Source organism: Mya arenaria, chromosome 10 (assembly GCF_026914265.1).
Source record: "Mya arenaria isolate MELC-2E11 chromosome 10, ASM2691426v1".
Lineage (NCBI taxonomy): Eukaryota > Metazoa > Mollusca > Bivalvia > Myida > Myidae > Mya > Mya arenaria.
Window position 1 is genome coordinate 55,466,398 of NC_069131.1, and position 15,844 is coordinate 55,482,241.

A 15,844-nucleotide genomic window follows, 5' to 3' on the forward strand; every position below is an offset into this window, starting at 1 on the left:
TCAGAATTTTTAAAGCAATAGGAAAGGATTATTGAAAAGTCTTATAAATGGAATAAATGTAGTTGTTTCCACAAATGAATGTTATCATTGTGTAACAATAGTTCAACAGAAAGGTTGGTATACAATAGAGTGACATTATGAGCATTCCTTAATAGAACAAAAAAGCAACTTTATACGCAGTTCTATACATTGGCAAATAGTTATTGAAGACTAAAGAAAATGTTTAAAAAGGACGTGTAAGAAAAAGAATGTGTGAAATGATCATATTCGAAGAACACGAAGAAACATGCAACAGCTATTACAGTAAAACATATCTCAGAGGGGAAAACATTTATTATAATAGTACATGAATGTGTGTGTTTGTTCGGTAATTTGACCTTAAAAGGGTAACATTGCTTCTGCAGTATTAAGAAACAGGAATTAAAAGCATGTAAATCAAACTGCGGTCTTCAATCGTCAGATATTATACAACAGTTTGGCCAAAGTGCTGTTGGAGATCCATACTGAAAGGCAGTTAACAAATGCATGTAAATCAAACTGCGGCCTTCAACCGTCAGACATAATAGTTTGGCCAAATAACTGTAAGAGATCAATACTGAAAACTAGTTAACAACAGTATGTTAATCGAACTGCGGCATTCAATCGTCAGAGATTATACAATAGTTAGGCCAAAGTGCTGTTGGAGATCAATACTGAAAAGCAGTTAACAACAGCATGTAAATCTAACTACGGCCTTCAACCGTCAGACAATATACAACAGTTTGGCCAAATAACTGTAAGAGATCAGTACTGAAAAGTAGTCAACAACAGCATGTAAATAAACTGCGGCCTTCAATCGTCAGTGATTATACAACAGTTTGGCCAAATTACTGTAAGATATCAATACTGAAGAGTAGTTAACAACAGCATGTAATTTAAACTGCGGCCTTCAAGGGTCAGACATTATACAACAGTTTGGCCAAATTACTGTAAGAGATCAATACTGAAACGTAGTTGACAACAGCATGTATATCAAACTGCGGCCTTCAACCGTCAGACATTATACAACAGTTTGGCCAAATAACTGTGGGAGATCAATACTGAATGGAAGAATGAACAATAGCATGTAAACCAAACCGTCAGTGATAATACAACAGTTTGGCCAAATTACTGTAAAAGATCAATACTGAAAAGTAGTTAACAACAGCATGTAAATCAAATTGCGGCCTTCAACCGTCAGACATTATACAAGTATAAGTGTGGCCAAATTACTGTGGGAGATCACAACACAACAGTTTGGCAAAATTTTACTGGTGATCAATATTAAGAAATCAGTAACAATAGCATGTATATCAAATTAACATCATTAACAAGAATCTTTATAATGATACTGCATTTTTACAAAAAGAAATGAAACATAATTGTACATAGTTAACTACATATTTACTGATTGTGTTTAAATTTACACATACAAAGTTAAAATAGTGTCCATTAAATAGCATACATGTATTTAAAAGCAATCTGTGTATTAATGTGCACATCGTGTTAATATTGGTATCAAAATGCAGAAAGTTTAAATATGAGGAGTGCAAAAGTTGTTGTGTCAATGGTTGATAAAATAGATTAAAATGCACCTGTTCAAAGTTTGTTCAACATGTTCGAAAGTTAAAATACTAAAATGAGCAAAAGTTGGTGTGTCAATAGTCATTATTTAAAGAGTGATTAGCTCCTGTACAAAGTCGTTGTTAGCAAAAATAGAAACTTCAAATACAAAGTTGTGTAAAAGTGGTTGAGTCAATAGCTATTATGAGGGATTTGCACTTGTGCAGACTATTTATTAGCAAAAAAACGAACGTGTGCAAAATTTGGTGATTTGCACCTGTGGGAAGTATTTGTGAACAAAAAGCGAAAGTTTAAATACTACGGTTTACAAAAGCTGCAATGTCAATAGCCGTAAGAAGTGATTTGCACCTGTAGGAGGTATTTAAAAACAAAAAGCGAAAGTTCAAATACTAAGGTTGGCAAAAGTTGCAATGTCAATATATAATCGTAAGAAGTGATTTGCACCTGTGGAAATCGCTCTAACTTAGCCTAATAAGCAGTATTCTGGATTCCAGTCCAAACACAAACCGTCGTCGAGATTGTATGAGGGGAAGGGGCAAAACTTAACATCTATTAAATATCAAATAGTCTTGTGTTTATCTCAATCCCAAGGCGTTGCGCAACATGCTATCCTATTACGTATTGTAATATAATGATAACAAGATAGCGCGCAGACAGATCTGGGTGAGTTTCTAAATTTCCTATAATGATATTAACGCAAGGGCACAGTCAGTACATGGCAGTTACTGCCTGTTATCAGTGATGTAAAAACACTGTCTTCCGTCATATGACAGCTGTGATTACTACGCAATCATATGTTATTATCTTATTATTAATCATGATTTAAAAAAGTCGCGTACTTACAGATAAGGTACGACAGGAGTCCGCATTAACATCAAAATCAGAAGAGTAATCAGAGAAGTGTCAGCATCAAGTGTTTACCAAACACGACAAGACATTGATACACCAAAAGTGCCACCAAGACGTTCATGTCGGACGTTAACATAGCATACAATTATGGTGAATAAATGGTGTCATTAAAATTATAAAAACAACTTTTAAATCGTGTTCAATAAACCTATAAAATAGTATTACTTACTGACAAAAAGTTACGGCTCAGAATTTCTAAACATATTGTATAACATTTGAACATGGCTTTCTACATATGGCATTAACCTTTGAGATGAGAGCGCAAATGTCATGCGTAAGAAACCTTCAGATGCAGCTTTATACTCCAGATATTTTTTATTGATAGATAACTGTAACTTCTCATGATGCTCTACCCCTCATGATTCTAGTAGTCTGATTGAATTCATCTTCATATTATTTCAATCAGTTAACTGACTTTTAAGTGAACCTTAAAGTTACACTCTTATTCAAAATTAATACATACACAAGTTTAACAAAAATACATTTTGCCTGATAAACCTTTAACTCCTTACTAAGTAATGCACTTACAGAAAATATTAATTACTGATAACAAGATTGTAACCGTGTATTTTGATAGCAGAAAGTGCAAAAATATTAAAGAATTGGTGAATGCTAAAAGATTTACTGTGGTCTACTATAGTCTCATAACGTTTTTTATGCTCATTTCTTTCAAATTAATCTCGGTAACCTTCATAAGAACCATTGTTCTCGACATTTATTCATCCTTTTTGGAATATTAAAACAATATTAATAATTGTGGTTAATCTTATTTGGAAGTAAGAGTGCCTATTTATCTAAACAGGAATTTTATACACGACACACATTCAACAGGTGCTCTACAGTGACTGTCATTGCAATCCTGGGGCGTTTTTGTTGATACCAAACCAGTTTCAGTTTTAGTTTCAATGGTTTCAGCAGTTTCGGAACCGGTTTTGATAGTTTTGCTTGAAGTAACAAATGCATGGTTTTGTGTACAGTTTCAACAATATGCTGCATGAAACGCATTATGTAGCCATTATTTCTAATTATTAATATTACCTTTTCATTTAGCTCATTTGCCTATTGTAAGGCATTGTTATCAAAAAGATTGAGTTTCAAGAAAAGTGGTTGACCACTTTCCGCCATGTTGCTTTCAAAGTAAACTAGTTTTCGGATGGAACGAACTGTTGAAACCGCCTCCGGTTGGGGTTTCGATAGTTTCAAAAACCGGTTTCTTTTTTTATTTTATAAAAACGATAAAACTGGTTTTGGTTTTATTTGAAGCTGTTACAACAAATGCACAGTTCATGAAACCGATATTAACACCGAAACCAGTTTATTACCAACAAAAACGCCCTTAGCAAAAGTTATGGCTAAGACAATATTTTTATTAAGTTCATGTTGCGCAACATTGAACTGACTGATTTCGAAACAAATTGTATGCAGACTATAGTTTGAAATTTTGTTTAGTATTACTGAGCTCCGATTCAAAGTTTAAGTTTAAGCGTAATTTGCGTTTAAATGTGATCTTAAATTTTTAGAATGAGCACGAATTGTATGTGTGGCACACGCTCCATTTATTTAAGTTAAAATAAAATTACATAGACGGATAAACGAAAGCTTTTTTTGTGTGTTTTTGTGACGGCTTTGGAGGCGCTGTTAGCGAGATGCATAACCTTGAATTCTAGACTGTTATTGTAACGACACTTTGAACTATACGTAATATAAATAACATGTATTTATATACTATGACAAAACACTTAAAGGATACGATAGATCTTGACTTGATATACATCGAGTAAATGAACAATCGGTTCGTCCTTATGCGGGGCATTCGTTGTAAGTTTGAAAGTTTCATAACATATAACTGCTATGGCAGAAACAGGTATAAATGGTAAAATGTTTCGTGATTATAGTGTCACCCGTATCAATTACGGCTAGGCTTTATGGACAAATTTATTAATGAACAATTCTACTAAAGATTTCAATCTTGTATTCCGGGCGCCTTGCAGGAGGGCATTTGTACCCAATATTAACTAACAATAATGATAAAAATAGTAGTAGTAGTAGTAGTAGTAGTAGTAGTAGTAGTAGTAGTAGTAGTAGTAGTACTAGTAGTAGTAGTAGTAGTAGTAGTAGTAGTAGTAGTAGTAGTAGTAGTAGTAGTAGTAGTAGTAGTAGTAGTAGTAAAAGTAATAGCAGTAGCCGTTATAAGAATAATAATAATGATTATAATAATAATTGCTATTAGAATGACACAAATCGTTTCTACCTCTACTGATTTCATTCTATTTCATATGCATGCAGGTGATCATTACTCTGAAGAGAGTGATGACCACAGGGTTAAAAATTCCTTGAAGTCATTATTAGAGTCGTTATTTTTGTGTCTTTTTGAGGTTTTAGTTGATTTACAAGTAAAACTTTATTATTTTCAGTTCGCTGTCGGTGAGCGCATTTAAATATCGCTGTCCATAATGTGATCTTGGTCGGCAAAATACTAATAGAATATTGCATTTGGTCGTCCTTCGAAACTTCATTGCCAATACCAATAGGATTCGACAGGTATGTTGCCAAAGATTATTTTGTTATAAACAGTCAACGGATCCCACGCACTTTGACCAGCCCAATCGCGTTCATACCCCGATAATGACGTCAACCCTGCAACTCCTTCCTTAAGCATTTCCCGACATCCATGTTAAAGCGTTTCTGACAACGAGTTGGCCTTGTTATTACATACATGTAAACGATGACAAAATGACGTCGCACTAATGACGTCAAATAAGCTTAGGTTGCCACGTAGCACGTTGCGCCATACTTAGACGTTACCTTGTGCCTAAATTAGAAAAGTGACTAATATAGTATTAAATTCATAATGGATTTAGCACAAGGTTTGGCACAAATAACATGTTCGAAGGAGTGGTGCTGGTTGAACCCTCTTAAAAAGTTTGTTTGCTTTGACTTAAAATGAAAAACGCAAATTTCACAACTTGAAATAAAATCGTCATTCGGCAGAGCTTTCAAATATTTTTCTGCCGAAAGTTCGTTCTCGGATTGATACAAGCGGAATGAAGCAAGCGGACTAACTTAAGCGTAAAAGCATGTAGCACATAGCACAGTGCACTTGACAGTTTGACACTAGTAAAATATCAAATTAATTTCACTCATAACAATTTTGATAACAAAAAAATCATTTTAGAAAATATAGATTACAGGAAGATCAAGCAGCGAACAGGAAGATCAAGCAGCGAATAACTATAGTCCTATAGTTGAACGTTATGTGGTTAGATATGACAAAAGTTGATGGAACAACAGAAAAGAACAGAAGAGAACTTTTATTAGGCATACACATTAACATGTTCGTAGCCAAATGCATATATATACATTCACGGTGGCAATATAAAACAGTATTGACATAAATGTTGTATGAGAAGAGCATAAACAATGTAACAACAAACGGAATGGCATAAAGGCACGGTTTTCTGACATTTTAAAAATACACAAAGAAATGTCCTACAACAGTATTAAGAAAATCAATACGAGGATTTGTATTATGATCCCTCTGCCCTTCTATAAATAGGTACACGAACTGAATATATTTGTATATGGTATAATTATATGTTTGTTTTATAGGTTAGTGGTTTAAGTCTTTCAAATGGCGTGTTCTAAACATTATACCAAATGGTTTGAAGAAAAAGACAATCGCAATTGGCTGAAAGTTTCGGTTGGATTGATAATTACCAAACGTGGACTTGCACCATTCGTAGAAAATACATTGGACACGTGGAAAAACGTCCAAGTCGCGCCAGGAACCAACTGCTCCGCGTGTTCTACAGCAGAACTGGTACCATGTGACCATCGAAATAAAATTTGTAAAGGAAAGCATTGCAAGTTCCATCAAGGTGTAACATATCGTCCGTGCCCGAACAAGATTTGTGATGCATTTCGACAAGAAATTATAACACAACATAGATTTAAAGGTCCATCCTGGCGAAATACAAATGCCCGTGATTGGTGCTCAAATACATGGGAGGTGGCTAAAGCTTTCTTACCGCCAGACGGATATGACAAGATCACCACATCTGATGATACAGATTTGAACGGCGTTGTCAGTGTTCTCATCAACTGTCTCCTTTTTGAGCAATACATCCCCGATCTAGCAATCGATGGAAATAACGTTGGTACCAAGGTAAAATTATCAATTTTAATTTAAAAAATACCTCTCAAATAATATTTATAACAACAGTATGTCATGATAAAAAACTTTTAACTAAATAATAATTAAAAATAGAGAAATGGTGCAATAAAAGTGAGTAACCAGGCCATATTAAATGCATTCATTTATAGGTTCGCGACATTGGAAGGAAACTGCGACACGCATCAAAACTCGAAGTAACTGATGCTGACCTAAAACAATGGTTCGACGACATGCGTGCATTGTTCCTTGTACCGAAACATCTGGCGGCGAATACCAATGCGCAGAATACCGTCGACCTATTGAACAAAGTAGTATATTCGTTTATTCTAATATCCTGCCTTTTGTTCGTGTGTATGTTTTCGAAAGAGAATCTTAAAGTGACAATTACATAAATGACATTCAGAATAACATTCGAATAATATGATTCCCTGCTTATGCAGTGAATTTATATTATAAAAAATAATAGAAATATTAGTATTTTTCTTATTATGTATTTAAATATAACGGATAGATAAAAGTTGTATTCTGTCTTAGTATACAATAAACAATATATAAATATGAATGGTTGTCCGGTAAGCGTAGGGGTAAGCGCACTTGCTTCTCACCTAGGCGAAATGGGTACGATTCATGGCTCGGGCGCATGTGGGTTTGGATTGTAGTCACCAAACCGGACAAATGGGTTTACTCTGGATACTCCGGTGTCGCCATAACCGAAGACCACACTCTCGCGTTATATCCATTCAACGAGCGCGATAAATATAATGTTGTAAAAACTTGTTTCACAAGCGTTTTCAAAAATAAGTTAAAATAAAAGATAATGTATAGATAAATATGTATAAAGAATATGTAACAAGTATGTATATGAGTCAAACTACAGTCATAAAATTGCGTCAATTCATGTCACTGGCTGCCTGTGTTGGAAAGGCCATTAGTTCAGACATGCTGCATGCTAGGATATGACATGCAGTGTAACAGTGTAGGGATATTCAATTAAGTAAGCAAATAGAAAATGCACCCTGAATTACATTTTTAATAAATAAAATCAAACCATCAAAGGCAAAGCTTTCGAATATTTTTACAATTTGGATGCGATCTGAGTTACAACGTATCTATTTTTATAATTGTAGGTTCAGGTAATCCGAAACATATTGAATAAGTTTTGGACTTCCAAACTCCTGATAACGTCGAACATTGATTTAGGTTAAATCATACGTCTTATTGAAACGTTAAAGATTAAGCCAATGAAAGCAACAGGAACAAACACAATGGTCGAACATTCACAAATAACCACTGAAAAGAGGCACACGCTAAGGGACCAAACGATAATGAACTAGATACACAGCCGTATAAACACCATATACACGAATTCAAACACACAAAAAACAGACCACGTAAGCATACAATAGCTCTATAAATATATGAAAGGACTATCGCATTGGAACAGTCAGTGAAACACGAGTTTCCTGAAACAGAAGTCTACTGGGGGCTTAAATCAGACTGATATTTCGATAATATTCAAACGCTTTACGTACGTGAATGGTTTCCATAACCTTAGAAAGACCTGATAAAAAGTTGTATGCTATTTAAGGCGCATTGTTTCATACGCATAAAGATCATTGTATAACCTATATTCAGTTATTCATTCCAAAGGGAGAAATTTACACTGAAAAGTAGTTTAAGTGTCTGTTCAACCCACTTACATAAATGATTACCACATAATTTTTGCAGTTGGAGACAGACAATTTGCAAATCGAAAGAACGGACATCATGGCTGCCATAAACGATGTAGTCACTTCACTAGAGCACCTTTCATCTACCATAGATCCTGAAGCTCTGAATGATACCATTGACAAACTTCACGAAATCAAGCAGGAGATTGAAAAAGAAGCTGAAGAACATAGACGTACCATTGATGTTTTGGCCAATGAGAAAAAGACTGAGTTAAAACAGCTTGCCATAGACTTGACGGATGACATTGAAAAAAAAAGTCAAAATGATCAGCACCGTCAAACAAAGTTCGAAGAAGGTAAGCTTTTTTGATTCGACTATTTTGACCACAATTTGCCAAGAAAAAGCTCCAATATCAATACAATCTACGTATACCTCGTACTTAAATTCCAATTCGAAAATGCCTGCACATTTGGTTGAGTTAAATTCCCATTGTTGAACTGATTTCTTAAACAAAAGAGTCCGTGTAGTTAAATACCATACCTACACCATTAAAATTGTCAATTTATTCAAGTGGTTTGTCATTATTGACCTTATAATACAATAAAAACTACAGGGACAAGCCAGTATTCAAACATTTAGTTCACAATGCAAGTGCCATTACTGCAATGAACTAGAGACATAAACGTATAAACCTCACATCCATAAATACAAACACCATAAACAGACCACAAACTCAAAATAGCTCTAACGGTAAAGAATCGGATGACCGACTTGGAACGGCCACAATTAATTTGCCCTAACTGGGATTTTTTTCACATTGAATTTACATCTTAACCCCGCGTATGACAAAAGATCATCATTGATACGGCCAAAGATCTTATAGTTTCATATTGTTATCATAGCCACAAAAATGCACGTTTAGAAAACTTTTTTTCTACATTTGGATATTCATTTTGTTCCCTGAACGCCACAAGTCGACTGATCCATACCAATGTTAATTAAAGTGACACTTTTATTCAAAATCAATACATACACATTTATAACAAACATAAATTTGACTAATGAACCTTTAACAACTTACTAAATAATGCATTTATGCAAAATATTAATTACTGATAACAATATTTTAACTGTGTTTTTAATAGCAGAAAGCGCAAAAATATTAAATGATTGGTGAATGCTAAAATATGTACTGTGATCTACTATAGTCTCGTAAGGTTGTAATAACATGTTTTATGCTAATATCTTTCAAATTAAACTCGGTATCCTTCATAAGTACCATTGTTCTCGACATTTAATCATTTTTTGGAATATTAAAACCATATTATTAATTGTGGTAAATCTTATTTGGGAGTAAGAGTGCATCTTTATATATATATTCTTCAACTGTAACTCCACAATACTTAACGCTTCACTGTTAAATAAAAACACAAAAGTTACACATTAATTATTTTAAGCTAATACCTTTCTCTAATTACACTTAAGTGTAAACTACAAATAATAAGTTTGATACAGATCGACTTCTGTCAACAAAGCATCGCCATTTCGGAACCATCTAGCAGCTGCCCATTATCTTTCCGCTCAATATACTTAGCGCTGGGATCTGTCACTCTTGGCTAGGAAAACAACAAGTGGGATATAGACGCATAGAGTCGCCAAATCAAAAAAATCGCCAGACTCTGAAAGGGATATTTATATAGACTAATTGTTAACAGTGGTTTATAAACATATATAGAGGATATTTGTTTATTTCAGTGTCAGATCGTATATTATTTCACGAGTGTCATGGAAAAAGATATTTTCACGAGTGGCGAATCTCAATCTTTCAGATACATTATAATCGTGTTCTATCTTTCTTATACATTAAAAATCTTCAGATAAAATATAATGGTGTTCTTTTTTCTAATACATTATAATTGTGTTCTATGTATAAATACAATAAATGTTGTACTATCTTTCAGATAAAATATAATGGTGTTTATTTTTAGCTCGACTATTCGAAGAATAAGGAGAGCTATTCTACTCACCCAAGCGTCGGCGTCGGCGTCGGCGTCACCCCTTGGTTAAGGTTTTGCGTGCAAGAACACATAGGTTAATATCTCAGCAACTACTTGAGGTATTGCATTGAGACTTTATACATTGGTACTCAACCATCCAACCTACTTAATTATTCAAGTTTGATAACTCTACTTTGCATTTAATGCCAATAATAGGACTTTATTATTTGACTTAGAAATTCTGGTTAAGGTTTTGCGTGCAAGCACACATAGGTTAATATCTCAGCAACTACTTGAGGTATTGCATTGAGACTTTATTCAATGGTACTCAACCATACAACCTACTTAATTAACAAGTTTGATAACTCTACTTTGCATTTAATGCCAAAAATAGGCCTTTATTATTTGACTTAGAAATTCTGGTTAAGGTTTTGCGTGCAAGCACACATAGGTTAATATCTCAGCAACTACTTGAGGTATTGCATTGAGACTTGATACAATGGTACTCAACCATTCAACCTACTTAATTAACCAAGTTAGATAACTCTATTTTGCATTTAATGCCAATAACAGGCCTTTATTATTTGACTTAGAAATTCTGGTTAAGGTTTTACGTGCAAGCACACTGGTTAATATCTCAGCAACTACTGGAGGTATTGCATTGAGACTTGATACAATGGTACTTAACCATCCAACCTACTCAATGAACCAAGTTTGATAACTCTAGTTTGCATTTAATGCAAATGATAGGCCTTTAGTATTTGACTTAGAAATTCTGGTTAAGGTTTTGGGTGCCAGCACACATAGGTTTACATTTCAGCAACTACTTGATGTATTGCATTGAGACTTTATACATTGGTACTCAACCATCCAATCTACTTAAATAACCAAGTAAGATAACTCTAGTTTGCATTAAATTCAAATAATGGCCCCTTTTTTATTCAACATAGAAATTCTGGTTAAGGTTTTGCATGTAACCACTTTTAAGTCAATGCTTCAGCAAGTATATCATGTATTGCATTGAAACTTTACACACAGGCTCCCAACCAATTAACCTTCTTAAGTAATCAAGAAAGATAACTCTTTCTTTCATATTTTATAATTTTTGCCCCTTTAGTATGCGACTTAGAAATTCTGGTCAAGTTCTTGCATGTTAGCACACATAGGATAATATCTCAGCAACTACTTGATCTATTGCATTGAGACTTTATACAATGGTATTCAACCACCCAACCTAATTGAATAATCAAGTTAGATAACTGTGTTTTGCAAATAATGGCCCTTTATTATTACACTTAAACATTCTGGTTAAAATTTTGCATATAACCACATTTATGTAAATATCTCCGCACATCATGTATTGCATTGAAATCTAATCTAACAGTGATCCATGCATGTTTTGCCAAACCTTTTCAATCCTTACACTGAAAAGCGGTGGAATAGTCGAGCGCGCTGTCTCTGTGACAGCTCTTGTTTTTGATACAGTACAATAGCGTACTTCCTTACAGATACACTATAATGATGTTCTATCTTTCAAAAGGGGTATAATGGTATTCTATCTTTCGGACATAATGATAATAATGGTGTAGTTTATCTAAGATACATTTCAATGGTGTCCTTTCTTACAGATATCCTACGGGAGGTCAAGCCTTGTAAAGAAGTAAATGAAGTTTTTGAAACAATAAGTAAGTAGGAATCATTCCTTACTTTACCGACTTAGTGTTGCAAATTATACATGTCCATGAATATTTGTATATGTATACAATGGGTTTTAACTTATCATTTCAATTTCGTGCCAAATATTGCTGTAAGCGGGGTAAAAAACGTAACTAGCCGATTGCAGTACAAGAAGGTTTTATGGTCGTATTAAGACTTTTTTACTCGGGCTGCGCTGTGGTATTTTCTAGAAACTGTCTTATACCTGTACAATGTACAAGATAATCGGTGTGGATTTGAGAGAGGTTTCGTAACGTAACGACTTCTGACAATAGTAAATGAATTACTGAATTGTTTTATTAAAGTTTACAGATAATTGACCACTAAATAATTATCAAAAACAATTAAAACAATATTTTATCCTTATTCGGTATTGAAAGTTCATCCTGCTAATACATAAACTTATTTCAGGTATATGCAGTAGCGCTAGTTGATTTATAATTTGTTCTCTTGTTTGTCACTTTAACAACATTTTATTGAATATTACTCAATTAAAAATGTTCATTAATGGTAAAAGGTAGTCCTAAACGTACACATCCTTTGAGCAGTGTTTGAACTTCTTCGAATTAAATGCTTGAATGAGTACAATATATATATATTTTAGTTTAAATATTACATGGAAATGCAGTTATCATATTGTTAAGTTTGTTAAAACTCAATAAGAAATTCTGTGATTGTTAATAATAAAGGTATGTTATATTCAATTGTGCCAAACAGTAACTTTCCCTATCATGCTTTTGTTTTATTTTATAGAAGCAAAGTCTGGACCTATCATTTCAATGTTCCAAGACCTGTTCTCAAGAACCTTGACTACGCATGTTGGAAATCAGTTCAAACACACAATCTACGCAATGATCGATTTTGAGCTAGTTGTAGTCGACAATATTATAAAGGATGTGGAAGCGAGTGCAAGAAGCATAGATGGCGGTTTTGAATATTCGACAAAAGTATCTAGTAGATACAGTCAAGCAGGTTTTAAGGAAATTGCCCCAGAGAGAAATGCCCGAGAGCCGTTCAGGTATTCTTCTTCAGTTGCTAAACCCGTGTTCATCTGGATCTACTTCGTTGATCAGAATAATAAATACTACTGGTTGTGCAAGGGGCTTAAAAGGATACCAGATCAAAGTGTGTTCGTTGATCGTGATGGCAAAGTAAATGATGCTAAATATGGAACTCTGTTCACGCCGGCAAATTAAACTTTTATTTCACAGTTCCGCATGATGCGGAACTTCAAGTGTGCGAAATTGCTAAATTTATAACGAATGTGAACACGTGTTTGTCAAATGCACGAAGAACAATTTTCTATGATCAAAGCTTTCATTTTCATAGCTTTTTCTACTACTGTCCGCATTTTTGAAGGTGTTTGTCTTGTCTCTCCGGATGAGTATGTTGAGTTTGCTAAAAGAAAGTTTGGGGAAAACACAATCAAAATTTAAGTACAATAATTCAAATTATAACGCAAAATCGACGCAAGAATCTGGATAATTTTTCGTAATTATAGCTTTTTGCAATGTGTGCTTTTAGTGTTCAGTTTGTGATTTTTTTATCTTTGGTTTGTCCACGAAGAAGGCATACAATTTTCCACAAGAACACAGCTGGTATCAAGTGACAGAGACAGTTGTAAATAAATGGAAAACACTATTAACTGTAATCTCTTACGAGACGACATAACTATCTACTAGTCGCCAGCGGAGATTTCACCAAATACAGAGCTATATTACTATGTACGTGTTTGCCTGTGGGTTTGTACCCGAATAAGAGACACTAATCCTATGTACGTGTTTGCCAGTGGGTTTATATCCGAATAAGAGACTGTATTACTATATACGTGTGTTGCTAGTGGGTCTGTACCCGAGAACATAGTTTATTACTATATACGAGTTTGTATCCGAATAAGAGACTTTATTACTATATATGTATTTGCCAGTGAGTTTGTACCGAATAAGAGACTTTATTACTATATACATGTTTGCCAGTGAGTTTGTACCGAATAAGAGACTTTATTACTATGTACGTGTTTGCCAGTGAGTTTGTACCGAATAAGAGACTTTATTACCATGTACGTGTTTGCCAGTGAGTTTGTACCGAATAAGAGACTTTATTACTATGTACGTGTTTGCCAGTGAGTTTGTGCCCGAATAAGAGACTTTATAACTATGTACGTGTTTGCCAGTGAGTTTGTGCCCGATTAAGGGACTTTATTACTATGTACGTGTTTGCCAGTGAGTTTGTACCGAATAAGAGACTTTATTACTATGTACGTGTTTGCCAGTGAGTTTGTGCCCGAATAAGAGACAGTATTACTATATATGTGTGTTGCTAGTGTGTGTGTATCATAAAACGAGGCATTGTTACTATCTTTGTAAAATAATAAATTAATTCTTTATTACTATATTTGCATTTGCAAAGGAACTTGTAACATAGTGCGAGACTTACCTTCTACGTTTTTACCAGTGGATTTGTACCGCTCCATCATCTATTGTAATGTTTTTACCGCTTGTTTGCTTGCAGTTTTCCGCTACTTTAGAAACAGTCTAATAAACAGTCACAATATCACTACTTTGTTGTTTGTATATCTAACAAAAATACAAAGTACGATTGTCATATTGACGTTTGCAAAAGGCAGTATATAACAATATTATACATCATCATGAAACTGAACATGGGTGGCGACAAAGGTAAAATGTGCTTTAAAGGAACAACTTTGTGTTGGATATTGAATCATGTTGATAATATTGACGAACATTTGGTTCAACTGTCTTATTAAAGGACCAAATGAAATTAAATTATCAAATTTTACATTTTTACAAGCTTTAAGAAACGTGTTCTTCAAAATACATCCAGTTTTTCTTGTCAATTCAAAAACGATTTGTTTCAACTTGAATCTATCAGCTTAACAGACGTGAAATCTGAAATTCTAAATATAAAATGTGTATTCCCTTCAAACAATTGTAAAAACAATTTGAGATACGTTATTGACTTCATAGTCAGTTCTTCTGCTTAAGGAAATTTGGATCTATTTCGCTTAAAAATCATATCAGTATACGTACGTACACAACTGACCATTTGTACATTTAAATACTTTCTTTTCTTTGCAACAATAATAAGTCGATTTAAAACTCTAAAGCTCATTATATGCCGTTTGATTTGATATCAAATAAGAGTGGATATAAGTATTACTCCTCCTAAAATTGATAACCCCGCATTATTACCTTCATAGTTGTTAGGCTAAAGGCCGCAGGCCTGCAAATTTAAGTACCGCAAATCAAAATCAGGTATCGTTAGTTCTACGCATTGACAATAGGGAAATTTCAACCAGGTGCCCGATGTGCTTCCCCGCCGTTACGTGCTGGCCACGCTATCGCCTCGTTGTTATCAGTTGAACCTTGAGAGGGACAACGAGGTTATCTGGTGAAAAAGACAAGTCAAGGGATTGAAGTTGATACATTAGCAACCAAGGGAGACGTCTAGCCTCATTTTGCGCTCTGAGGACCAAAAGGGGGACATCGTGAAATTTAATACAGGCACACGAATGCCTGTACAACAACAATGAGTATATTTTAATTTTTACTTTATTTTTGATTTTGATTTATTATAAAATTATTATTTTATTGCTATTTATATTTGCAATTTTTTTAAGTCAATAAGCTTTGCGTTTTCATGGTATTTTACAAATACATTGAGTGACGTTTAAAGGGCCATGGCAGCGGAACCAACTAAAACTATATAATTTTTTAATGTGTCCCTTTTTATATCATTGTACAGTTTGAGGACA

At 34.1% G+C, this 15,844-nt stretch overlaps 1 protein-coding gene across 3 annotated transcripts in view; it reads left to right on the forward strand.

Moving 5' to 3' along the window:
• LOC128205050 (uncharacterized) overlaps positions 1-14,625 on the forward strand; it is a 68,186-nt gene extending 53,561 nt beyond the window's left edge. Inside the window, exons 2-8 of one of the 3 annotated variants that reach the window (XM_052906454.1) lie at positions 4,926-5,052; positions 5,696-5,845; positions 6,121-6,676; positions 6,835-6,993; positions 8,414-8,711; positions 11,982-12,038; positions 12,823-14,625. In XM_052906454.1, coding sequence (XP_052762414.1) covers positions 6,143-6,676; positions 6,835-6,993; positions 8,414-8,711; positions 11,982-12,038; positions 12,823-13,265 — 1,491 coding nt within the window. In that variant the 5' untranslated portion in view covers positions 4,926-5,052; positions 5,696-5,845; positions 6,121-6,142 and the 3' untranslated portion in view covers positions 13,266-14,625. The remainder of the gene's footprint in view (positions 1-4,925; positions 5,053-5,695; positions 5,846-6,120; positions 6,677-6,834; positions 6,994-8,413; positions 8,712-11,981; positions 12,039-12,822) is intronic. The other 2 variants (XM_052906453.1, XM_052906455.1) reach the window with 2 other exon arrangements.
• Positions 14,626-15,844: the final 1,219 nt, after the last annotated feature.